At 40.2% G+C, this 26924-nt stretch overlaps 1 protein-coding gene across 3 annotated transcripts; it reads left to right on the forward strand.

Moving 5' to 3' along the window:
• Nucleotides 1–802: 802 nt before the first annotated feature.
• Nucleotides 803–25024, forward strand: KRCC1 (lysine rich coiled-coil 1). 3 transcript variants are annotated; one of them, XM_003942518.4, is made up of 4 exons: nucleotides 804–1037; nucleotides 15763–15868; nucleotides 17056–17214; nucleotides 23650–25024. In XM_003942518.4, the coding sequence occupies exon 4, from the start codon at nucleotides 23672–23674 to the stop codon at nucleotides 24449–24451; it is 780 nt and encodes a 259-aa protein (XP_003942567.1). In that variant the 5' UTR covers nucleotides 804–1037; nucleotides 15763–15868; nucleotides 17056–17214; nucleotides 23650–23671; the 3' UTR covers nucleotides 24452–25024. The 3 variants fall into 3 exon arrangements, with proteins under 3 accessions (XP_039318167.1, XP_003942567.1, XP_003942568.1); XM_003942519.4 differs by having other exon boundaries at nucleotides 17117–17214; XM_039462233.2 differs by lacking the exon at nucleotides 17056–17214 and having other exon boundaries at nucleotides 803–1037.
• The last annotated feature ends 1900 nt before the right edge of the window (nucleotides 25025–26924 follow it).

The following is a 26924-nucleotide window of genomic DNA, read 5'->3' on the forward strand; positions in this document are numbered from 1 at the left end:
TGTAACATAGTGAGACACCCCCACTCCCTGCCCAATCTCTATAAAAAAGAAGCAAAAGTCAGCCAGGCGGTCGTGTGTGCGTGCCTGTGGTCCCAGCTACTTGGCAGGCAGAGGTGGGAGGATCGCTTGAGCCCGGGGGTTGAAGCTGCAATGAGCGGTGACCGCGCCACTGCACTCCAGCCTGGGCGGCAGTGCGAGACCCTATCACAAACAAAACAAAACAACGATGACCCTTAGGTCACGCAGACCTTCTTGATGGTCCAGAAGTCTGACTGGGACAAATGAGATCTGGAGTCCCAGGGAGGAAACAGCTTTGATCATGGGATCCCACCCCCTGTATTCTTACCCTACTCATAAAAGCCCCCCGTTCCGTTCAAAGGCATGTCGGTATTTGAAAGACTGCCTCTCTCACCCTCTCGCTTTGGCCAAATGCAATAAACCTTCCCCCGCTCCTAAGCACTGAATGTGTCGGTGTTTGGCTTACTGTGCTTTTGGTATACGAACCTATATTTGGGCGTTGATAAGGCAACAGATGATGTATTTTTGAGATACTTTGGGGATGAAACGCAAATTTCCAGACTTTTTTTTTTTTAATCAGTTGGCTTTATATTCATTCTCCCAAGGTGAGCGGCCCTACGAACTTTTCCTGCCCCTCAAAAGGAGGGCAGAGGGATAGGACCAAAAACAGCCGCGCCAGCGAGACCACAGTGCCAGGAACTGCCGGGCAAGGGGCGGAGCCAGCGGCAAGACGGGGCTCAAGGGGCCTCCTGGGAGCCGGCCGCGCAAGCGCAGTAGCGCGCCTCGCCGCCATGGCGAATGCGCTGTCCAGTCATCCGCCGGTAGTGGCCGCGACTTCCCCTCAGGAAGCCGGGTCTCCGCCTCCTCCTCCCATCCCGCCTGCTCTGCGGCGGAGGCGGCGGCGGCGGCAGCGGTTGTTCCTGCCTCTCCGCCACCTCCACCGCGGCTTATCCCCTGGCCGGCGGCGTTGGCGGGGCGGGGGACAGTAGTTGTAGACGCCCGCCCCTGCCTCAGAGAAGGTGAGTTCCCGCCCCGGCGGCGGGGGCGGCCCGGTCTTCAGCCCCTCAACTCTTGCGCCACAGGACAGGCCCGCGCGCCCAGCCTGCCGGGTGCGCCCCGGGTGTGCGAAATGGCCGACCAGGGCGTGGCCGGAGTCCCGCGCACCCCTCACCGGTCGCCGCACCCGGAACGGGGCGCCAAGGCTTCCGAGTGGCGTGCGGAGGGAAGGGGCGCTCGGCTTGCGGAGGAAGCCGAGGTTGGAGTGGGAAACGAGGGGCGGCTAGGCTGAAATCGAGACCTGGAGCGTCAGGGGAAGGAAAGGCGGGTTGAGGAGGAAACTCAGCCATTGAGGGGCGAGGGATACGGAGAAAAAAGCCCAAAAGCCCAGGACGTGGACAAGAGTAAGCCTCCGTGGAAGTTCAACATCCTGGAAAGCAGAGGCTTCGACGTAGGACACGTAGGGAGAGGTGGAGTTCGGCCCCGGGGAGAGCAGGACGTGGCGGGGCCCCTGGGGGAAGAGAAGAGGGGCTGAGATCTGAGGGGATCACCTTGAATAGTTGCCTAGGCTTTTGAGGATATGACCCTGTAAGACAAGCTCCTAAGATTCAGAGGTCCATCTTGATTCACGGGGGGTGTGTGTGTGTGTGTGTGTGTGTGTGTGTGTGTTCCTCTAATTTAGAGACGGGGATCTCGCTCTGTGTGTGTCTGTGTGCGTATGTGTTTAATCCTCTAATTTAGAGACAGGGATCTCGCTGTGCCCCGGCTGAAGTGAAGTGACGCGATCATAGCTCACTGCAGCCTCCAACTCCTGGGTTCGAGCGATCCGTCTGCCTCAGCCTCCGGAGTAGCTGGGACTACGGGCGAGAGCCACCGCGCCCAGCCGAGTTTTAATATGTACCTACCCATGTTAGAGATATACAAAGCTGGACATGAAAGCGTTGAAAAAGGATTTTATTCCGAAACTAGTGACAGTGTGGGGGAAAGAGTGAGGGCCATTCCGATTTTCACAGAGGTGACTCCGAGTTAAAGGGAGAAGGAGAGCGTAGGGAGGGGGAAGAGAGGGCTCAAGTAGAGTCAGGGAGGTGAAAAATTACAAAGGGCTGGTCAGTGTATAAATGCAAGTAGGCCAGCTGTGTCTCCTATCTGGACATTATCTAAGATAAAATACTGTCCTCCCGCAGAGACTGGGAGTCAGGCCCCATCCTTCCTGGTTACATTTCAGAGCAATGGCTTCCAGGTCCTTGACGACACTCCTGAGTTATAACAGGTACAGACACCTCAAAGGAACAGAGGAGTATTCGCGGTTGTGAGCCCTTTTTAGTAAATGCTTTTTAAAAGGGAAGTCAGGGAGCTGTTACTAGGTGTTGGCTAGAACAAACACTACCATTTTTTTTGACAGCCTGGCTTTTCCAACAGGAACTCAAAAGTGGGCTTGATCTGGCCTTAGGCTTAGAGGCCATGTTAAATTTTAGTCAATTCTCCAGGGGTGTGGAGAGTTTTGTAGTTCTCCAGCACATATTCCCTAACAGAAAAGGCTATTAATCATCTTAATCTAAGATGGTTGAGTTCCTGCTGTAATAGTTCTATATGTCTACAAAGAGCCTTCTGGTTGCAAACTATGAGATAAGGCTTAAAGCAATTTTGGGAATGATTTTAGTTGATATTGCTTGATTCCACTGCAGAAGACCTAAACATTCAGCCATGTTCAATATCAAAATTTTTAGTATTTGCTGTGCCTTGGCCGGGCGCAGTGGCTCACGCCTGTAATCCCAGCACTTTGGGAGGCCGAGGTGGGCGGATCACCTGAGGTCAGGAGTTTGAGACTGGCCTGGCCAACATGGAGAAACCCCATCTTAAAAAAAAAAAAAAAAAAAAAAAAAAAAGTATTTGCTGTGCCTTATGTTGCTTTTTGTCTTCAGAGTGAAAGATGATGGGAGCCAGAATACTGTAGAATAATTTAGTTTCCTTTTCCCAGAAGAAACACCTATCACTATAATAACCCCATAAAAATATTAATTTCTTCTTTATCCTTTTTCATGATGTCGTATTTTGTGTGTTATCCCATAATATTTTACACAGTTGGCTTTGTGTCAGTTGACTTTGGAGAACTGGCAGAAGAGTAAAATACTGCAAATTTCTTAAAACATTTTTGTAAGCACTTTTTCTATTCACTAAAAATGGGAATTAGTCATTGCAACCAAATGATGTTCTATTAAATTCTCTTATGAAGGCGATTTTGGAAGACTAGATTTAGTGTCTTCAGTCAGCCTGGATGTAGTATCATTTTTTGAGATTTTAAAATATAAAATCTCCTAGATTATATTTTGCTTTTACAACAAGTTTCCTGCCTCTCACTGATAAATAAGCCTGCACAGTTTAAGGACTGCAATTCAGTTTGGCTCCCATGACCAGACCACAGTAAGATTTGGAAACAGCTTCTCATGGAAAAAGCTTTTTGTCAGATTCAGCATTTGTTTTTGTTTTTGATTTTGCAGTGACTTCAAATGTGTGCAAAAGACTGTAAAAGATGTCAGTTCACACAATACTAGCAGTAACCTTTGTATTCCACTTCAAGGTGGTAAAATGGAATAGGAGTCTGACTAGTTATAGGTTCTAGTGCTAGTTTCTCCTGTAGCTAAATGACCCTGAGTAAGTCTCAGACTTTCTGGATTTGAGTTTTGTCATCTGTGGGTGGAGGAATTGGACTAGCCCAGTGACTCTCAAGTAGGGATGATTGTACCTCTCAGAAGATCTCTAACAATGTGGAGATATTTTAGGTTGTCATCACTGAGCAGAGAGGGACAAGAGCCAATCATAATTGCAAAAGACACAATCCCAAATTTTTTGTTGAAATTCCTAAAGTCTCAAATCCCCAAAATCACAATCACAGAAGACCAAAATCTTGAAAACAATAGATCTGGGAAAAGTTTTTTTTTTTTTTTTTAATTTAAAATATGTTTATTTAGATTTTTAAAGGGGAATTTAAGAAACAAAAACATGACAACACTTCATAGGTTATTTTACAGAATAAAAGGCAATAGTAACATTTTTGCAAATAAACCTTCAAATATGCTGACAGTCACATGCATATAACAGTTATGAGCAGATGAGCTGTGTTTATAAAGAACTAGGTCAAAAAGGGAAATGTATAAAAGCATATCACTATGGTTGGTAGTTGTGTGCACCCAGCTTTGTGACTGGCCATCTGAAACTGTGACAAACAACCTAAGTCTTTTGATGAGATAGATCAAAAACTACAAAGGGTCACTATTCACTTACGCAGTTGCCCAAAGAGCTGAAACCTCAAGAAATTTTTACTTTCAAAAATGCAGATAGGCAAAAGAAGTCAGTGTTCTGATAATGTACTTTCATGAAGTCAAATTTACAAAAAATGCATAAGACAAATTAGAATGCTAAAAGTCTGCAGTTTACACTTCCAGTATTGGAAATGATACAAAGGTGAAATACATAGCATAGTAAATTATTATTTTTTTAATCTGACAAAATAGTGGAAAAAAAAATTGGCAAGTGAGAAAATATATTACAGGAGTAGATTATGGGCAGTTGCACAGAGATAGTCTGTGAAAGCTGGCCTAACATGATGCAACTATTCTGCAATTGGGATTTTAGTCTTTTGGGATTTCAGCATTTGGGATTATCATCTAAACCCACAAGGAACATGGTGAGCAAATGTAGGTACTACCAGCATCTACTTGGTATAGGCCACAAACATCTTAAAATGCACAAGACAGTTCCCACACTCACACAATGGATTATCCTACTCAATGCCAGTAATGTCATGTTTGAAGAACCCTGCACTAACCAAACTCAGGTCTTTTACAGCTTTAAAATTATGGACTGATTTAACACATCTGCATTGATGTTCTTTCCATGGCTTGACATGGCTGGGTACTAAAATAGTAATTCATAAAGCATATGAAACTTTGGCCTATAATGGCTGACATTCAAAGAGTAATCTCAGGCAACATTCAGAGTAATCTCTGTTAAGGTTGAGACTATTCACTAGAATTTGAAAAACAGAATATAATTGTTACCTAAAAAATTACCTATTGTCACTTATGGTAAATAGCCTTCATTAAAGTTTCAGTTACTGCCACTTTACAATTGGCAAATATTTGATATGTCACACTACCTGAAACACTACTAGGACTCAATGTATTTTTATTTTAGGTATTTATAAAAGTTTTAAATAATTGCCAAGATGGAAAAAAGTTTGCTTGGCACTTAGCTAGAATTTTTTTAAAGACTTTGTTAGCAGATTCCTCCAAAGGTATCAAAGAATTATGTTTCCAGTTACTGAAATTCTACCCTCACTTTCAAAATTCTGATAGGACCATTAAAACTGATTTGAAGAACATCTAATAATCCATTTTCACCTATACCTATAGTTTCTGAGGAACTCCTCTGTATTGATCTTGATAATGAGCAAATGTCAGTAAAGATTAAAAATTGGCAAAGGTTGGGCATTGTGGTTGATGCCTGTCATCCTATCACTTTGAGAGGTCAAGGCCAGAGGATTGCTTGAGCCCAGGAATTTGAAACCAGTTTGGGCAAAATAGGCCCTGTCTACAAAAAAAATTGTTTTAATTAGCCACGCATAGCAGTGCATGCTTATAGTCCCAGCTACTTGGGAGCCTGTGGTAGGAGGACTGCTTGAGCCCAGGAGTTCGAAGTTATGGTGAGTTGTGATCACACCACTATGCCTTAGACCAGGCAACAGAACAAGACCCTGTCTCAAAAATAAAAATAAATTGACAGGTAAAGAAGATATAGAAGGTATAAGGTTACAAATAGGAAATGGAAAAATTAACCACAAAAACCCAAAGAAGCACCATGTTTCCATAGTTAAATGAAAAGAACTACACATACTTAGAATTTATCATTGTGGTGTCAAGATTTTCCAGGACACTTTGTAATTTATTCAGTGAAGTTTCTCAAATATTTTTGACAGTTAAAACAAGTTTCACTAAATAATGATATTCCTGAGTAACCATAGTAAAAACAAAACTGCAACAAACAAAAATTCTTGGTTACCTGTTTTTTATTTATTTTTTGAGTTGGAGTCTCTGTTGTTCAGGCTGGAGTGCAGTGGTACAATCTCAGCTCACTGCAACCTCTGCCTCTCTGGTTCAAGTAATTCTCTTACCTCTGCCTCCCAAGTAGCTGGAATTACAGGCATGTACCACCAGGCCTGGCTGATTTTTGTGTTTTTATTAGAGACGGGGTTTCACCATGTTGACCAGGCTGGTCTTGGACTCCTGACCTCAAATGATCCACCCACCTCAGCCTCCCAAAGTGCTGGGATTACAGGTTTGAGCCATTGTGCCCAGCTTTACCTGCTTTTCTTTTTTTCTTTCTTTCTTTTTTTTTTTTTTTTTTTTTTACAAAAACTCGAGAGAATATACCAAGTAATCTACCTGCTTTTAAGAAAAAAAAGAAAAAAAAAATTGACTCAGTTTTGGAGTGAAGGACATTTCTGGCTACTTATTGAATAATTAACTCGTTTACACAGCAATTGCCTAAAAATATTTTCCTTTGTTTCTATGATATTAAACAGAGACTCAAGTCAAACAACGTAAGAAAATCTAGCTAATAATTTAAGTTTATTCAGAAAACATTTTTGAGCTCCTGTTAGGTGCCACATACTATACCTGGTACTAAGGGTATACAGAAGAATTAGGCCAGCCCTTTTAAAGGGCTCAGTAGTGGTCGGGCACAGTGGCTCACGCCTATAATACCAGCACTTTGGGAGGCAAGATGGGCAGATCTCTTAAGGTCAAGACCAGTCTGGCCAACACGGTGAAGCCCCATCTTTACTAAAAATACAAAAAAAAAAAAAAAACAATTAGCTGGGTCTGGTGGCACGGGCCTGTAATCCCAGGTACTTGGAAGTCTGAGGCAGGGGAAGTGGTTGAACCTGGGAGGCAGAGGATGCAGTGAGCTGAGATCTCACCATTGCACTCCAGCCTGGGCAATAAAAGTGAAACTCTGTCTCAAAAAAATAGTAATAAATAAAGGGGTCGGTAGGGTCAGTAGTAGTATTTATTAATGAAATTAGGGAGAAAAGGAGTAATTGGAGAAAATGGAGTTTTAAATAGGGATTAGACTCCTAAGATATCAGGAGTAGTTAATTGTTTTGCATAAATATGTGCTCTGCACATGACATGTTTGCTACAAGCACACCAGAGCACATTATGTTACTGTAAATCTGATGTTGGCAGCTGGGAAGAATGATTAGAGAGGAGTATGGAGAAACATTAATGATTATTTGTTAGTTTCAGATTTGTTGCCTTTATTAGGTGTCAATAAGTGAAAATATTGACTAAGCATGTTAAAATGACCAAGAATTCTTCCTACTATATTCTCTATATATATGTTAGGACATAAGCATTGATCTCATTTTTTGTTTGTTTTTGCTTTTTTTTGAGACAGGTTCTCACTCAGATAGCCCAAGCTGGAGTGCAGAGCCACAATTTTAGCTTACTGCAGCCTTGACTTCCCCAGACTCAGGTGATTCTCCCATCTCAGTCTCCCAAGTAGGTGGGACTACAGGCTCATGCCACCATGCCCAGCTAGTTTGTTTTTTGTTTTTTGGGTTTTTTTGGTAATTTTAGTAGAGACAGGGTTTCGCGGTATTCCCTATGCTGGTCTGGAACTCTGAATTCAGACAGTCCACCTACTTCAGCTTCCCAAGGACATGAGCATTGTTACACTTCCCCCTTCTTACAAACCCATTCACATTACCTAACCCATTAGAAGGAATGGTGCACATTTGAAGGCATTTGATGTAGGATATCTGCTTTGGATCCATATAAAACTAACTTCACAAGCATGATTCCTGAGCTAGCTAGCCGTAGAGTACTTAGGATTATTGTCATTCAAAGGCTTAACTTTAAGTAAAAATATAAATTTGATACTAAACATACTCCCAATTAATGATTTTGTTACTTCATTTGTATTTTGTCATTGAGAATATGCCATAAGAAACAGTTATTTTTGTAATTAATGTGAAGTAGCTAGAACATGGCAAACTGTAGGTCAGGTACTAATCTCATTTCCTAAAAAAGCAAGGTTAACAACTAGCATTATATTATAGCAAAGAATATTCATGATGTTGACTGGTATTGGGTTGCATTATTACCCCAATTAAAGTCTCTGAAAACACTTTAAATAGGATTTGACCTCTGGAGAAAAAAAGGAATCAAACAGCATGTTTGGGCAAAGATAACAGAATCAGTTGCCTAGTCTCCCAAAACTTAGCGTTGTGCTCTGCCTTGTCTTTCCTAAGATTAGAATAGTATTAGATTACAGAACTCCTTAAGAGCAGGAATGAAACAAGGATATCCATTCTCATCACTTCTATTCAGTATTGTACTAGAGCGCCTAGCCAGTACATTCAGGCAAGAAGAAAGGTTTACAGATTGTTAAGAAATAATACTGTCTTTATTTGCAGATTATATGATCATCTATGTAGAAAGCCCTGCAGAATCAAGGAAAAGGCAACTAGAGTAGTTAAGTGAGTTAAGCAGGGGAGTAAAATACAAGTTCCATATATAAAATCAATAGTATTTCTAAATGCTAACAAAAAGCTATTAGAAATTGAGATTAAAAAAAAAAAATGGCTGGGCACGGTGGCTCACACCTGTAATTCTAGCACTTTGGGAGGCCAAGGCAGGCAGTTCACCTGAAGTCATGAGTTCAAGACCACCCTGGCCAATATGGTGAAACCCTGTCTCTACTAAAATACAAAAATTAGCCAGGCATGATGGTGAGTGCTTGTAATCCCAAGTACTCAGGAGGCTGAGACGGGAGAATTGCTTGAACCCAGGAGACAGTGATTGCAGTGAGCTGAGATGGTGCCACTACCCAGCCTGGGCAGCTGAGCGAGACTCTGTCTCAAAAAAAAAAAAAAAAAACTATTTACTGTTATATCAAAAAACAAAACTGCATTCATAGGCCTTCACATAAAAAATAAGATACTTTTAGATAACTTTTAAAATATACTGAGGCTGGGTGCAGTGGCTCACACCTGTAATCCCACCACTTTGGAAGGCCGAGGCAGGTAGTTCTCTTGAGATCAGGAGTTTGAGACCCGCTTGACCAACATGTTGAAACCCGTCTCTACTAAAAATACAAAATTAGCCAGACGAGGTAGCGCATGCCTGTAATCCCAGCTACTCGGGAGGCTGTAGCAGGAGAATCGCTTGAACCCAGTAGGTGGAGGTTACAGTGAGCCGAGATCACGCCACTGCACCCCAGCCTAGGCAAAAAGAGTGAAACTCCATCTCAAAAAAATAAATACATAATAAAATACACTGAAAATGAAGTAACATTGCTGAGAGAAACAAGGTGCAAATAATGGAGAGATACCAAATGTCTCAATGTATCTTAGTGAGTTAGATTGAAAAGTATAGAACCATGTTGTTAGTTTGATATATTTCTTAGAGGAGAAGAAGAAAGAAGCTACTGACACCTAAAATATAACCAAATTAATATCCCAATTTTGCTCATAAAACTTTTTTCCTCAAAGATTAAAGATATTTAATAAATATTTTAAAACCTATTATGCTACCCAGGCATGGTGGCTCACACCTGTAATCCCAGCACTTTGGGAGGCCGAGGTGGCAGATTCTTTGAGCTCAGGAGTTTGATACAAGTTTGGGCAACATGGCAAAACCCCGTCTCTACTAAAAATACAAACAATTAGCCGGGCATGGTGGTGTATGCCTGTAGTCCCAGCTATTTGGAAGGCCGAGGTGAGAGGATTGCTTTAGCCTGGGAGGCAGAGGCTACAACGAGCCAAGATCACGCTACTGCATTCTAGCCTGGGAGACACAGTGAGACCCTATCTCCAAAAAAAAAAAAAAAAACCTATTCCATATTATTAAATACCATATCACAAAAGGTTATGTGAGGCATGAAAATTTTTATTAAATTTTTCATTCAGATTCAGTTGATTTATTCATCAAACATAAGAGATCTGAAAAACATTTCATACAGTGCAAGAGTTAGGCGAGGCATGGTGGCTGCAACCTTTATATTAGTGAATACATAGTAATCACTATGAGTAAAAGAGAGGTGATGTCAAAATTTTCTGAGGAAATATTTCTACAAACGCCTAGAGTTCACTACCAAGCTTTCTTTCATCTAGTTCCTTTTACCCGTCATGTGTACTGAAGTTTGATACATGTTCAGTTAGTTCAGGGGCCCAATTGTTTTAATTTGTAAGGAATTTCAAGGTACATAAAACATCTACAAGTTATTTAAACCCAGCTTCACATACAGGAATTAAACACATAGAAGAATGGAACAGGAAAGGAGAGATGTAAAACTATGAATTTGATAGAATCCAGGTTTGTTCCAAAATCAAATTCATTTGTCTTTTTGAATGCTTAATGCTTATTCATTCCACTCCCTACTTTCCTCCTTCTGGGAGATAACAACAACAGTAACAACTCTTCTTTCTCTTCCTTAATCTCTCTGTTAAAGATAACTTTACCCAGGATCAAAGCCTTAGAATTGTCTCTGCCCCCACACTTCCTTCTATCTGCTCTTTTCCCAGCTATCACAAATTTGATTCCACCTTTAGAATATCTCATATTTTTCCCTTTCTTTTTGTTAGCTCTGCCGCTCTTTTGGTGCAGCCCAATAATCTTTTGCCTGTAACAGCTTCCTGTCAATATCCCCATTTTGAGTCTCTTTTTCTTCCCCTATTGACTGCGGAATTAAATCCAAATGTCCCAATAAGGCCTATTATGATTTAGCATCATTCCACCTTTAGCACTATCTTTCACTACTTTTATGCATATTTTGTTTTACCTAAAGCAGAAATGCCTTTTCTAATGCCCTCTCCTCCAGAATACCTCTCTTCACTCATTTTTTTTCTCTAAATTTTACCTGTCTCTTTAAGGCTCCATTCAAAATCCATTCTTCGCCACAAACCCCTCAGCAAGAACACATTATATCTTCTTAGGTCTTACAGCACTTTACAGATTTTTGTTTTGCATCATAGTTTTTTGCATCTCATTTTTTACAAAATTGTAAAGTCCTCAATATTAACAATTGTCTTGTTCACTTATTCCCAATGTGTGGACAGTTAAGTGTATGTAAGGGAAAGGGTTGAGATAAACCAAAGTTTAATAATATCTGGCTTTGGCCGGGCACGGTGGCTCAAGCCTGTAATCCCAGCACTTTGGGAGGCCGAGGCGGGTGGATCACGAGGTCGAGAGTTCGAGACCATCCTGGTCGATATGGTGAAAAAACCCCGTCTCTACTAAAAATACAAAAAATCAGCTGGGCATGGTGGCGTGTGCCTGTAATCCCAGCTGCTCAGGAGGCTGAGGCAGGAGAATTGCCTGAACCCAGGAGGCGGAGGTTGCGGTGAGCCGAGATGGTGCCATTGCACTCCAGCCTGGGTAACAAGAGCGAAACTCCGTCTCAAAAATAATAATAATAATAATAATAATAATAATAATAATAATATCTGGCTTTACCAAATAGCACATGTGGTAACATATTTTAATTTCTTTAAATTCCAATATCCTAATCTTTATGAGAAATAACTTGCAAGCCGGGCACGGTGGCTCAAGCCTGTAATCCCAGCACTTTGGGAGGCTGAGGCGGGTGGATCACGAGGTCAAGAGATCGAGACCATCCTGGTCAACATGGTGAAACCCCGTCTCTACTAAAAATACAAAAAATTAGCTGGGCATGGTGGCACATGCCTGTAATCCCAGCTACTCAGGAGGCTGAGGCAGGAGAATTGCTTGAACCCAGGAGGCAGAGGTTGCAGTGAGCCGAGATTGCGCCATTGCACTCCAGCCTGGGTAACAAGAGCGAAACTCCGTCCCCCCGCCAAAAAAAAAAAAAAAAAAAAATAACTTGCAGAAGTAAAAAAACTGAAATAATAATGTATTTGGCGTACAGTGGGCATTTGATAAAGTTCATCTCTTTTTTCCTATGCTTTCCTGCAGTACTCATCACAGAGTACCTCGAAGACAAAATCAATAAGTAGTGATAAAATTTAATAAAGTCCAAAAGCAAGGAGAACTTGAACTAAATAATGTTATAGGAGTTGAAAAATGAAAGAGTAGCCTTGAAATTATTATAAAGCTAGAACAGACATGACTCGGGAGAAAAATGGCTGAGATTTTGAGCTTGATAATATTTTGCTATTTAACAGAGATCTTAGTTGGCAAAGGAGTTAAAGGTAACCCCAAGTTTCTTACCTCAGCTTACAACATTACCTTTTAGAAATGGGAAGTCTGGTTGATATTAAGAGTTAAACCAGAAAGGAAATCATTGTTCTGTCTTAAGATATCTTGAGCTTAAATAATTAGTCATCAGTAAACTTTCCATGTATACTGATTTGGATGTCACTGAAAGATAGTATTTACCTGTTCTTATTAAAGATTTATTTTTGTAGAGACGGAGGTCTCACTGTGTTGCCCAGGCTGGTCTCAAACTCCTGTCCTCAAGCAATGCTCTGAATTCAGCCTCCCAAAGTGTTGGTACTACAGGCACAAAACACCACACCAAACCAAGATTTTTAATAAAAAAGTCACCATCGCATCACCATGTCAGTTTTTGTTCATTAACTGTGAATCAAGAGAAGTTCTGAAAATGCTTTGTATTAATCTTTTTACCTTGCTGACCTTAGAGTCAAATGTAATTAAGTCCTATATTTTAAAACAACTCAGAAATAATTGAGATATATAATAGAGATTTTTTTTTTAATTTTTTTAAGACAATCTCACTCTCTTGCCCAGGCTGGAATGCAGTGTTCCATCTTGGCTGTCTGTGACTTCCACCTCCCATATTCAAGAGATTCTCGTACTTCAGCTTCCCGAGTAGTTGGGATTGCAGGCATGTGCCAACACACCTGGCTAATTTTTTGTATTTTTAGTAGAGATGGGGTTTCACCATGTTGGCCAGGCTGGTCTCAAACTTCTGGGCTTAAGTGATCCGCCCACCTCTGCCTCCCAAAGTGCTGGGATTACAGGCATGAGCCATCATGCCCAGCCTGAGATACATTTTTAATACTCTTCCAAGTCCTTTCTAAAAGGTTTCTGATTTATAATTATCTTGAGCACATAATATTTTTAGGCAAATCTTTTTAATCCATACACTGGCACTAATATTAAGATTAGTTTGAAGATCTTCAGTGTAACTTAAATGTTTATGGAGTTTTTAAGTATAAAGTCATACATGTTTTTTGCAAAAATTATAGGGATGTTCAAAGAGCAATATGTTAAATGTTTGCCCCGGCTCATTTTCTGACCCAGTTTTCCATTTCTCAAACTCCATTGAGTTTAGTGTATATCTATTCAGATTTTTTTCCTGTGGATACTGAGCTAACACACAAGATCAGACTGTCAAATCAAACTCATCAGGTTTACTAATTATTTCAAGAATACAGGCAGTCAGGAGACTCAAATGAAGCAATGTATCTAATACATGAATGATGGCTCCTCAGACCAAGTAATATGATTAGGCTTTGTGTCTCCACCCAAATCTCATCATGAATTGTAATCCCTATAATCCCCACATGTCAAGGAGCGACCAGGTGAAGGTAATGGGCAGTTTTCCCCATGCTGCTCTCATGATAGTGAGTTTTCATGAGATCTGATGGTTTTATAAGGGGCTCTTCCCCCTTCACTCAGCACTTCTCCTTTCTACCACCTTGAAAAGAAGGTGCCTTGCTTCCCCTTCACCTTCCACCTGTAAGTTTCCTGAGGCTTCCCCAGCCATGTAAAACTGTGAGTCAATTTATTCCTTTATAAATTACCGAGTCTTAGGTATGTCTTTGTAACAGTTTGAGAACAGACTAATACTCCCACTTTGGACATTTGTCTTTGGCCCAGAATAAATAGATAAGGTTTCTCAGTAAGGTTCACAAGATCGCCTCACACAGTGGGAATATTTAAACTGTGGCTCATCTCTGTATTATACCCTAGAGAGTTGTATAGCTTATGTGGCATTCTTCAGAGAGAGATGCCTTATAGATTCTGGGTTTATTTACTACAGGTAATCTTTAGCCAGGGACATCTTGCTAAGGGCATTTTAGGGGTAAGATCTTTTCCTCCTAGCAGATATCATTAGGCTCTTTTTTTTTTTCTTTAAAAGTGACAGCATATTTATATTTCTTGATGAATTTCTTTCTTTTTTTTTTTTTAATTGTGCTTTAGGTTCAGGGGTACATGTGCAGATCATTCAGGATTGTTGTATAGATACATATGTGGCAATGTGATTTGCTGCCTCCATCCCCGCATCACCTATATCTGGCATTTCTCCCCATGTTATCCCTCCCCAACCTCCCCAACCCCTGCTGTCCCTCCCCTATTCACCCCTAACAGACCCCAGTGTGTGATGCTCCCCTCCCTGTGTCCATGTGTTCTCATTGTTCAACACCCGCCATCATTAGGCTCTTTACTTGAGGTCTGGATGTCACTGTCTTCTTCTCCCTCTTCCCCAGGAAAGGAAGATTGGAGGCCAAATGCATTAACTCCTCCTACAGTAAATTCATATATATAAGTTGGGGCTTTATATGTTGGGTTGCTTATACTAAAATTGGATTTCATGATTGAACAATTGATTAATAGAGTTCTACGTATTGTTTTTCCCCTTAATATATCATGGGCATTTTTCCATGGCATTGCATATGATTCTAACTCATCCATTTAAACTGCTGCGTAAAAAGTACAATTTTGGTGTTACATGATTGGCACCCACTGTATAAACTGGTAAACTTCTATAAAGTAAATTTTAGCTGTTAGGAACTTTAGATTGAAACATAGACACCAGTGTAAATGTAATAATTTTGGCATAGATTATTTATTAAGTGAGAAACACTTAGAGCAAAAGTTGTAGAAGCTAATATATGAATATGACTGTAGCTTTGAAGGGCTTTTCTGAACCCTATTTAGTAAAATTTGTGTGGTTGTATTTGTACCAAACATGGAAGAAGGTTGCCTACCATAGGTAAAGATACTTGTGGGCCAGTCTCAGTGGCTCATGCCTCGTAATCCCAGAACTTTGGGAGACCAAGGCGAGTGGATCGCCTGAGCTCAGGAGTTTGAGACCAGCCTGGGAAACATGGCAAAACCCTGTCTCTACAAAAAATACAAAAATCAGTGGGTCTCGGTGGCATGCACCTGTATTCCCAGCTTCTCAGGAAGCTGAAGCAGGAGAATCACTTGAGGCCGGGGGTGGGGTTTGAGGGGGTGGAGGTTGCAGTGAGCTGAGTTGGCACTCCAGCCTGGTTAACAGAGCCAGACCCTGTTTAGATGATTTGTGATTCCTCCATGTGATTCTTAGATGACACTGGTAATGTGTCTAGAATCATTGGCTAATTTAAAATAGACTGCATTTTTTGAAATTGTTAGCGTTAAAAAAAAAAAAAGAAAGAAAGAAAAAAATTAACTGTTAGCATTAAGCATAAAATGCCATGACTGGATTTCTTAGCTTTCAGTACTGGTGCCCCAGTAACTTTTTCTTCAGAATGGTATTTTGTAGACTAAATAAAAATATGTTAACATATTAAATATTAGAGTCTCACTAAATATTTTCAAATTAAAATTTTCATTCTAATGAACAAAAATGTATTACTCTGTCCTTTCAAGCACTCAGAAAATTAAGATTTGAGATGGTATATGAAATATAGTAGTTGAAGATTGAAAATATTATCTTAACTAATCTTCTGTCTTACCTCTCTTTTATTGATAGATATCACATTGAGTGAACAAAGACTGGACTTTTACAGATACCTTTTATAAAAGATGTCTGTGGAGTAGTGTTACAGTTCAGATGACAAAGGATTTTACATTATGAGGTAGGTTGAAAATAGAAAGAATATGTCCAAATGTCACTTTTTAAATGTAGTGGGTAAACTTCATATATGTCATCTTATTTAATCACTACAAGAAAAGTATGTTGGGAACCAGCCCAACCCCGTACGTGGGTGCCCTTAGTCCTGGCGGTGACAAGGGATTGAGAAAAGGAAATAAAGACAGAGACACAAATAAAATTTACAGCATGGGTCTAGGGGACAAATGCAGGCATAGGAACCATGTTGGCCCCAGCTCTAGGCTCCAAACACTTTTATTATATGCATAATCTCATTGATCTTATGGGCATGGAAGGGGAGGATAAAGAAGTAAGTAAGATAGCCTGTGAAGAGCACTTGAGACCCTTCTAAGATATACCAAACTAGTGCTCTGAGTTTATCACCAATGTTATCAGAGTGCAGCTGCATCAGAAGTATATCAGATGAGGAGCTACAGGGTCTCACCACACCCAGTGCATAGCATTGAGGACATAGAGCAATTAAAATCACTCCATATTCCGAGAACAGTGGCAGAGCCTGAGGTGTTCCGTGATCTCTGCCCTGCATAGCTTTTCTCCTTGCCAGCTCCCTTCTGCAAAGACCCTCCCCGATCTTGTGAGCAGAGGTCGCCTCCCTCCTCAGAGGTCTTTGCATAAACCCTCTTTACAAGGCCTTCATGCAGTCTCCATGTTAATTTAAGAAGGCATTAGTGAGACCAGAGCAGTATTACCTGCTCTGCAACCACCAGAGGTGTTCCCAGGTGTTACTGTGCTCTCGGGTGGTCTTTACCTTAGGCCTCCTGTTGCTGCTTGATTTCTCTTTTTTTTTTAAGACGGGGTTTCATCATGTTGGTCAGGCTGGTCTTGAACTCCCGACCTCCGGTGATCTGCCTGCCTTGGCTTCCAAAATGCTTGGATTACAGGCATGAGCCACTGCGCCCGGCCTGCCACTTGATTTCTAATTAACTGCACCAATAATATAGTTTAGTTCAGTGTACTCTGAGCCAAACAAGCTTATAATTATTTAAGCTTGTTGGCCAGGCAGGGCTCCAACTCCTGACCTCAGGTGATCCACCTGCCTCAACCTCCCAAAGTGCCGGGATTACAGGGTGGAATTTTCAGATTAGTCTGTGTTGATGTAATTATAAACTTTAAATTATTTAATCTTTGTGACAAGATTGTGTTTGATTTCAGATGAATGAGAGTGGAGAATTGAACAAAAATTGATTTTTAATTTCTGAATCATGGTTTTTAGCTCACCAGTTACTGTATAGTCTCACTATTTGAAAGTTCATGCTGAAAAACTGGGTGAATATGATCAGATTTCTCCACCAAGTTCTCAGCCTGATAAGGGTAAGTTAGGTTCCATTCACCTCTTTATTCATCTCTGTGCCATCTGTGGTCCTTTGGAGCTGGCTTTATTCACATAGTGTGATGTCTTCAAGCTTCGTTCATGTTGTACCATATGTCAGCACTTCCTTTTTACTGCTGAATAATATTTATTATATGAATATGCCACATTTTGTTTATCTGTTTATCAGTTGATGGGCATTGGGTTGGTTATTTCTATTTTTTAGCTGTAATGAATAATGCTACTGTGAACATTTGTGTACAAATTCTTGCATGGACATAGGTTTTCATTCTTTTGGCTATATATGGGTAGAATTACTGGGTGGAATTGATAAAATTGCTGCTAAGCTATTTTCCAAAGTAGATGCACCATTTTACATTTCCACAAACAATGAATGAAGCTTCTGATTTTTCTACTTTCTTGCTAACACTTACTATTATCCTTTTTGACTATAGCCCACCTAGTAGATGTGAAGTAAAATCTTATTACCAAAGTTTCAAACATACTCAAAAATAGAGAAAATTGCATAATGACCCTTCATGTGTTCATCATCCAGTTTCAACAATTATCAACATCTTTTTAATCTTATTAATGACTTCTTTTTGTTGTTGTTGAGACAGAGTCTTCCTTTGTCACCCAGGCTGGAGTGCAATGGTTCAATCTCATCTCACTGCAACCTCCGCCTCCCGGGTTCAGGCGATTCTCCTGCCTCAGCCTCCCTAGTAGCTGGGACTACAGGTGTTTGCCACCATGCCCAGCTAATTCTTTGTATTTTTAGTGGAGATGGGGTTTCACCGTGTTGGCCAGGCTGTTCTCAAACTCCTGACCTCATAGCCATGAAATGATCACCACAATTAAGAGAATAAACGTATCCATTACCACCCCACTAAGAAAATGCCGCTTTAGAATGCTTTCTTCCCACCTCTCCCCAGGCAACTACTGTTATTATACTTTGCATTTTCTAGAGTTTTATGTAAATGGAATCATATCATATGTACTCTTTTGTCAAGCTTCTGTTACTTTTTATTTATTGATTTATTTATTTTTAGAAATGGGTTCTCGCTGTGTTAGCCAGGTTGATCTTGAACTGGGCTCAAGCAGTTCTGCCACTTCAGCCTCCCAAAGTGCTGGGATTACAGGCATGAGCCACTATGCCCAGTGTATCACTATTTTGTATAGTAAAAAAGAATTATAATTATTTTCATTATTTTGAGATTCACTCATGTCATGTGTATCAACTTGGTTTGTTCCTTTTTATCACTGATAATATTTCATTGTATCGTTATACCACTGTTTAATCCATTCATCTGTTGATTGACATTTGAGTTTCTTTTCTTTCTGAGGCTATCACAAATAAAGCTACTATGAACATTCATGTGCAAGTCTTTGTATAGACACACAGTCGTGTCACTTAATGACTAGGATACATTCTGAGAAATGTGTCATTAGGTGATTTTGTTATTGTGCAAACATCATAAAGTGTACTTACACAAACCAGATGATATAACTTACTACACAAGTTGATACAGATGGTATAGCCTATTGCTCCTAGGCTACAATCTGTACAGCATGTTACCATACTGAATACCGTAGGCAGTTATAACAAATAGTAACTGTTTGTGTATCTAAACCTATCTAAACAGAAAAGAAAGAGTAAAAATATAGTATGAAAGATTAAAAAATAGTACACCTGTATGGGGCATTTACCATTAATGGAGGAGCTTTCAGGACTGCAAGTTGCTGTGAGTCAGTGAGTGGTGAGTTAATGAGAAGGCCTAAGATACTACTATATGCTGCTGTAGACTGTAAGTACTGTACACTTAGGCTACACTAAATTTATTTATTTATTTATTTTTATTTTTATTTTTTTTTGAGACGGAGTTTCGCCCTTGTTACCCAGGCTGGAGTGCAATGGCGCCATCTCGGCTCACCGCAACCTCCGCCTCCTGGGCTCAGGCAATTCTCCTGCCTCAGCCTCCTGAGTAGCTGGGATTACAGGCACGTGCCACCATGCCCAGCTACTTTTTTGTATTTTTAGTAGAGACGGGGTTTCACCATGTTGACCAGGATGGTCTCGATCTCTTTACCTCGTGATCCACCCGCCTCGGCCTCCCAAAGTGCTGGGATTACAGGCTTGAGCCACCGCGCCCGGCCAAATTTATTTATTTATATTGAGACAGAGTATCTCTGTGTCACCCAGGCTACATTGCAGTGGTACAATCTCAGCTCACTGCAACCTCTGCCTCCCAGGTTCAAGCATTTCTTCCTCAGCCTCCGAAGCAGCTGGGATTACAGGCACCCACCACCACACCTAGCTAATTTTTATATTATTACTAGAGACGGGGTTTCACCATGTTGGCCAGGCTGGTCTTCAACTCCTTACCTCAGGTGATCCGTCTACTTCAGCCTCCCAAAGTATTGGGATTACAGGCATGAGCCACCACACCCAGCCCACTAAATTTATTTTTTAAATATTTTTATTGTTTTAGTAGTAAATTAACCCTAGCTTACTATAGTGTTTTTACTTTATAAATTAAAAAAAAAATTTTTTTAACTTCATTACTCTTTTGTAATAACAGGTTAAAACACGTTTTCGAGCTACACAAAAATACTTTAATTTCTAGGCCGGGTAAGGTGGCTCACGCTTGTAATCCCAGCACTTTGGAAGGCCAAGGCAGGCGGATCACGAGGTCAAGAGATCAAGACCAACATGGCCAACATGGTGAAACCCCGTCTCTACTAAAAACATAAAAAAATTAGCCAGCTGTGGTGGTGCCTGCCTGTAGTCCCAGCTACTCGGGAGGCTGAGGCAGGAGAATTGCTTGAAACCGGAAAACGGAAGTTGCAGTGAGCCGGGATCCCACTGCACTCCAGCCTGGCAATAGAGGGAGACTGTCTCAAAAAAAGAAAAGTACTTTAATTTCTTTATATCGTTATCCTTTTTCCTATTTTATTCTTAGTTTTTTTTTCTTTTTTTATGTTTTCTTTTTTGTTTTTATTTGTATTTTTTTGAGATGGAGTCTTACTCTTCTGCCCAGGCTGGAGTGCAGTGGCACAATCTTGGCTCACTGTAACCTCTACCTCTCAGGTTCAGGCGATTCTCCTGCCTCAGCCTCCCAAGCAGCTGGGATTACAGGCATGTGCCACCATGCCTGGCTAATTTTTGTGTTTTTACTAGAAACACGGTTTCACCATGTTGGCCAGGCTGGTCTCAAACTCCTGACCTCAAGTGATCCGCCTGCCTCGGCCTCCCAAAGTGCTAGAGGCACAGGCAAGAGCCACCCCACCTGGCTGTATTTTTTTTTTAACTTACTCAATTTTTGTATGAAAAGCTAAGACACAACCACACACATTAGCCTAAGCCTGCACAGGGGTCAGGATCATCATTGTCTTCCACCTCCACATCTTGTCCCACTGGAAAGTCTTCAGGGACAGTAACATGCATGGAGCTATCATCTCCTATGGTGGCATCTTCTGGAATACCTCCTGACCTACCTGAGGCTGTTTTACAGTTAACTTTTTTTTTTTTTTTTTTTTTAATAAGGAGAAAAAGTATGCTCTAAAATAAAATGTAAAATATAGTAAATAAACCATAAACTAGTAATATAGTTATTATCAAATCTTATGTACTGTACATAGTATATGCTATACTTTTATATGGCAGTATAGTAGATTTGTTTATACCAGCATCACTACAAACACATGAATAATGCATTGTGCTATGACATACTATGAATTTTTCAGCTCCAATTTTATAGGACCACCATCATATATTCAGTCCATTGTTGACCAAAACATTGTTATGCAGTACATGACTGTATCTCCTTTTCCTTTAAGTAAATACCTTGAAGTAGAATAACTGCACCATGTGGTAAATATATGTTTAACTTCTTTTTTTTTTAACCCCACCCCTCATGTTTAATTTCTTAAGAAACTGCCAAACTGTTTTTCAAGTGGTTGTACCATTTTACATTCCTATCAGCAATGTATGAAAGTTCCAGCTGTTCCACATCCTTTATCAGCACTGGTATTATCAGTCTTTCATTTAGTCATTCTAGTAAGTGCATAGTGGTATCTCATTGTGGTTTTAATTCACATTTACTTGCTGATTAATGATTTTAAACATTTTGCCATGTGCTTATTGGTCATTTGCGTATATTCTTTTCTGAAGTATAGGTTAAAATAGTTTGCCCATCTTTAAGCAAATATTTGTTACATTAGTCAGGATTTTTATACTATTTAAGTTGAACAGAACTATATTTTCTAACTTGTCAAATTAGGCTTCATTTACATTTTCTTTTTAACCTCAAATTTCCAAATTTAAAAAACTGGCTGATCATTAATCAGACTCTAGAGGACTATACCAGGCTTGTTTCTGCTAAAGGGAAGAAATGTTCAGTTATACATGGGATATACTCCCTCCTAATTTTTTGAGATAAAATATATCGCCAAAAATATATTGGCATTCCGGGCACAGTGGCTAACACCTGTAATCCTGACACTTTGGGAGGCTGAGGCAGGTGGATCACCTGAGGTCAGGAGTTGGAGACCAGCCTAGCCAACATGGTAAAACCCTGCCTTTACTAAAAATACAAAAGTTAGCGAGTTTGGTGGTGTACACCTGTAGTCCCAGCTACTTGGGAGGCTGAGGCAGGAGAATCACTTGAACCTGGAGGTGGAGGTTGCAGTAAAAGATCGTGCCATTGAACTCCAGCCTGAGTTATAGAGCAAGACTCCATCTCAAAAATATATGTGTGCCGGGCGTGGTGGCTCATGCCTGTAATCCCAGCACTTTGGGAGGCCGAGGTGGGTAGATCATGAGGTCAAGGGATCAAGACCATCCTGGTCAACATGGTAAAACCCCATCTCTACTAAAAATACAAAAAATTAGCTGGGCATGGTGGCGCGTGCCTGTAATCCCAGCTACTCAGGAGACTGAGGCAGGAGAATTGCCTGAACCCGGGAGGCCGAGGTTGCGGTGAGCCGAGATTGCGCCATTGCACTCCAGCCTGGGTAACGAGAGAAACTCCGTCTCAAAAAAATAAATAAATAAATAAAATGTGTGTGTGTGTGTGTGTGTGTGTGTGTGTGTGTGTGTGTGAGAGAGAAAGAGAGAGAGACAGAATGTGTGAGTATATATGTATGTATGTAAAATATATATGTATGTATATGTATGTGTGTATATATATAAATATATATACACACATATATATGGCATTGTAATCTCATAGTAAGTACATTTTCTGCTATATTTGTATTTATTCAGGATTCGAGGTGAGGAAAAGAAAGAGAATCAGGAACAGTCCTGCTGCCCCCCCCCCAAAAAAAAATCAAACAAGCAAACAAAAATGATATATCTACTGTAAATTTCTTCTGAAATTTTTCTAGACATCAGTCCTATCCCCTGTTCAGTTTTTACCCGTTTCTTTCCTTTTTCCTCAGTACTCTGAGAACAAACCAAAAGGCATTCTAGAATGCTTTTTTCACCAATCAGAAGTAGTGGAATGAAATCCAAGCCCTACATAGAAGATACAGAACTCTATTTCTTCATCTTCCCTCATACCTGATACCTAAAAGTAGTTCTCATCTTATAACTGAATTTTTCATTTCCCAAACCGTTCTATAAACATCTTTTTATTGTTAAGTCTTAACAGTACTCTGATCAGGTGAGTATGTTTATTTTATCTTGAGTAAACCGAAGATTTTAAAAATCAAATTCTTTATCTGTGGTTTTTACTTCTCTTAGAAACTAATGTACAGGAAACCAATTCATGAGAACTTGAGAAATTATTTTTACATTCATATCAAGCCACCCACCATGGATATGTGGTTCCGATCCATACATCCCTACTTGTCTCACATTTTAGCCCTATGACAGCATCATGTGTATCAGTTCCTTTCTGCCCTGTTCCTCCCACTTCTGAGAAGGGTAAAGTTACTGGTATATGACCTGGGAGGTATCTGACCATCTTGATGCTACGTTTTGGCATATAATGTCAAGATATTCAACTTTTATGCTGAACTAGGTTGTAATTTGTTTGAGCTGCTTTGTTTTTCAAAGCTTTTCAGGAGCAAAGGAGTTCGGGTGCAGTGGCTCATGCCTGTAATCCCTGCACTTTGGGAGGTTGAGGCGGGTGGATTACTTGAGATCAGGAGTTTTCGAGCAGGTTGGCCAACATAGTGAAACCCTGTCTCAACTAAAAATAATAAAAACTCGGTGTGGTGGCGCGCACCTGTGATCCCAGCTACTTGGGAGCCTGAAGCAGGAGAATGCTTGAACCTGGGAGGCGGAGGTTGCAGTGACCCAAATGTGCCCTTACTGCACTCCAGCTTGGGCAACAGAGCGAGACTCAATCTCAGACAAAAAAGTTAAAAAAAGAGCAAAGGAAATACTCAGGACAAGATAATCTGGTAAGAATTTTTTCCCTTCTTTGCAGAGCATCCTATTTTGTCAACCTAATGAAGCATTCAAAGAAGACATATGACTCTTTTCAAGATGAACTTGAAGATTATATTAAAGTACAGAAAGCCAGAGGCTTAGAGCCAAAGACTTGTTTCAGAAAGATGAGAGAAGACTATTTGGAAACCTGTGGGTACAAAGGAGAGGTTGATTCCAGATGCACGTATAGAATGTTTAGTCAAAGACTCCCGTCTGAAACCATCCAGACCTACCCAAGATCATGCAATATTTCACAAACAGTGGAAAATCAATTGCCTCAGTGGTTACCAGCCCATGACATCAGATTGAGACAAGACTCTTTGAGCTACTGTCAGTTCACCAGGAACTGTTTCTCAGAAAAACCAGTACCCTTAAACTTTAATCAGCAAGAATATATTTGTGGCTCACATGGTGTAGAATCTAGAGTTTATAAGCACTTCTCCTCAGATAACAGTACCGGTACCCATCAAGCCAGTCACAAACAGATGCATCAGAAAAGGAAAAGGCACCCAGAGGAAGGCAGAGAAAAATCAGGGGAGGAGCGGGCCAAGCATAAGAGAAAAAAAAGTTGTGAGGAAATTGATTTAGACAAACACAAGAGCATCCAAAGAAAGAAAACAGAGGTAGAAACAGAAACCATACATGTCAGTACAGAAAAGCTTAAGAATCGGAAGGAGAAAAAAAGCCAAGATGTAGTCTATAAGAAAGAGGAACGTAAGCATACGAAAAAGAAAAAGGAACAAGGCCAAGAAAGGACAGAGGAGGAAATGCTTTGGGACCAGTCTATTCTTGGATTTTGAAGCTTTCAAAGTTGGTTCTCCCAAAGTTAAATTGAAAATATAGTTGAGAGCATGGTTTTATGATGTCCATGTTCATATCACTTGTCTTTTATGAATATGATCTTTAATTTCTAACAAAGGCCGAACAGAAAGTGTTTAGCATGCTTGCTCTCCAACATAGAAATTATTTTTCCTCATTTTCTAAAAGCGTTATTACGTTTTTCTCAAGTGTAATTTCTTTTAATGAAAGTGGCTCTGCTTTTATTAATCAAATTGCTTTGATGGTGGAATTATTTTCTCTTGGGAAGTTACTTATTTTAAGAGGATTAATGGACCTTGCAGAATCTATTTCTAGATTGAGTTTGTTACAGTTTTGAGTTGGGTATTTTATGTTTATTGGTTTTTCTCTATGGCAATTTTTTTCTCCTTTCTTAGATCTAACTTGCAGTGTATTTTCTAAGCTGGAAAGTGGAAAATGAAATACATTATAATAATAATAAGCTTAGGTTACATCGAGTTTCTAAAGTTTCAAAGAATATTGATACAAAATCAGTTTATATTCTGGAAATATTTATAATAAAGTATTATAATTTCTACATGTTGTTCTGTGTCAATCTTTTCCAATTTAACAATGATTTTTCTCTTGGGAGAAGAAGAGAATAACTTGGCAGTTTATACTTAAGAGGCAAGATCTAAGTTGTTAAAATTCCTTGTCTGTTATACCTTGCTTATTCATATTTGAACCTGGTTTTTAAGGCAGAAATCTATGACTGACTGCTACAGGACCCCACCACTTACCCCAAGTTGGCCTTTGGTTTGGGGATTTCCTCACTATATTCCCTTCAGTGGTCGTCAGAATGATGTTACAGGAAAGGTGTCCAAATCCACACCCCAAGAGAGTGTTCTTGGATCTCACGCAAGAAACAATTCAAGGCAAGTCCACAGAATAAAGTGAAAGCAAGTTTATTAGGAAGGTAAGCGAATGAAAGAATGACTACTCCATAGTGCAGCCCTGAGGGCTGCTGGTTCTCCATTATGACTATTTTTTGATGATATGCTAAACAAAGAGCGGCTTATTCATGCATCCCTTTTTTAGGCCGCATAGGGTAACTTCCTGAGGTTGTCATGGCATTTGTAAACCGTCATGACGCTGGTGGGAGTGTAGCAGTGAGGATGACCAGTGGTCACTCACTTGGCCACCTTGGTTTTGGTAGGTTTTGGCCGGCTTCTTTACTGCAGCCTGTTTTATTAGGAAGGTTTTTATGATCTGTATTTTGTGCTGACCTCCTATCTCATCCTGTGGCCCACGGTACCTTAACCATCTGGGAATGCAGCCCAATAGGTTTCAGCCTTTTACACAGCTCCTATTCAAGATGGAGTTGCTCTGGTTCACATGCTTCTGACATGCCCACAATTTTTTCAGATAGTTAAAACTGAAGAGAGAGGAGTTTATAAGATATAAAATGTCATTAAATTATTCTGTTCTAGTCAGTGTTTTCATGCTAATAATGACTTTTTTTATGATAGGCATCTCAGGTGTTTAAGCATCACCATTTTGTCATAGAAAGACCGATGGCCTGGAAATCTGAATCCCAGAGGTTTAGTCTCAGCTATGCCATGAAGTTATGTGACTTTGGGGAAGTCAGTTACTTCATCTTCCTCATTATCAAATATGACTAGAAAGACTGGCCTCTAAAAATGCCTTGGATGACAAGAAAACTCTGTGAAATGAAAATTCTCAACCCCCACTTAAAAAAAGAAAACAGAAAAAATTATCTTTGTATTCTACAATGTTGTGTTTACATGTCTATTATAATATTAACATTAAAATTGTTTTGCTAAAATTACTTTTACCATGTTAGGGAGATGGAAATTCACAAACAAAAGTTATCTGCTCTTCCCATTTTTTATTCTAAAATATAATTTTTAGCCTGAAAACATAAATACTGGATAAGGTCATTATTATTTAAGCTTTTATTATCATGTATACTCTGATACTCTGACTCTTCTTATCTGTGATTTTTTTTTTTTTTTTTGAGACGGAGTTTCGCTCTTGTTACCCAGGCTGGAGTGCAATGGCGGGATCTTGGCTTACTGCAACCTCTGCCTCCTGGGTTCAGGCAATTCTCCTGCCTCAGTCTCCTGAGTAGCTGGGATTACAGACACGGGCCACCATGCCCAGCTGATTTTTTGTATTTTTAGTAGAGACAGGGTTTCACCATGTTGACCAGGATGGTCTCGATCTCTTGACTTCGTGATCCACCCACCTCGGCCTCCCAAAGTGCTTGGATTACAGGCGTGAGCCACCGCACCCGGCCCGATTTTTTTTTTTAACAGTCTGTGATTTTTAATTGTGTGTGTTGCCTCAACTGGGCTAAGGGATGTCTGAGTAGCTGGTAAAATGTTTCTGGGTGTGTCTGTGAAAGTGTTTCCAGAAGAGATGATTAACATTTGAATTGGTGAGTTAGTAAAGCAGATGGCCTTCCCAATGTGA

Source organism: Saimiri boliviensis, chromosome 1, assembly GCF_048565385.1.
Source record: "Saimiri boliviensis isolate mSaiBol1 chromosome 1, mSaiBol1.pri, whole genome shotgun sequence".
Classification (NCBI taxonomy): domain Eukaryota; kingdom Metazoa; phylum Chordata; class Mammalia; order Primates; family Cebidae; genus Saimiri; species Saimiri boliviensis.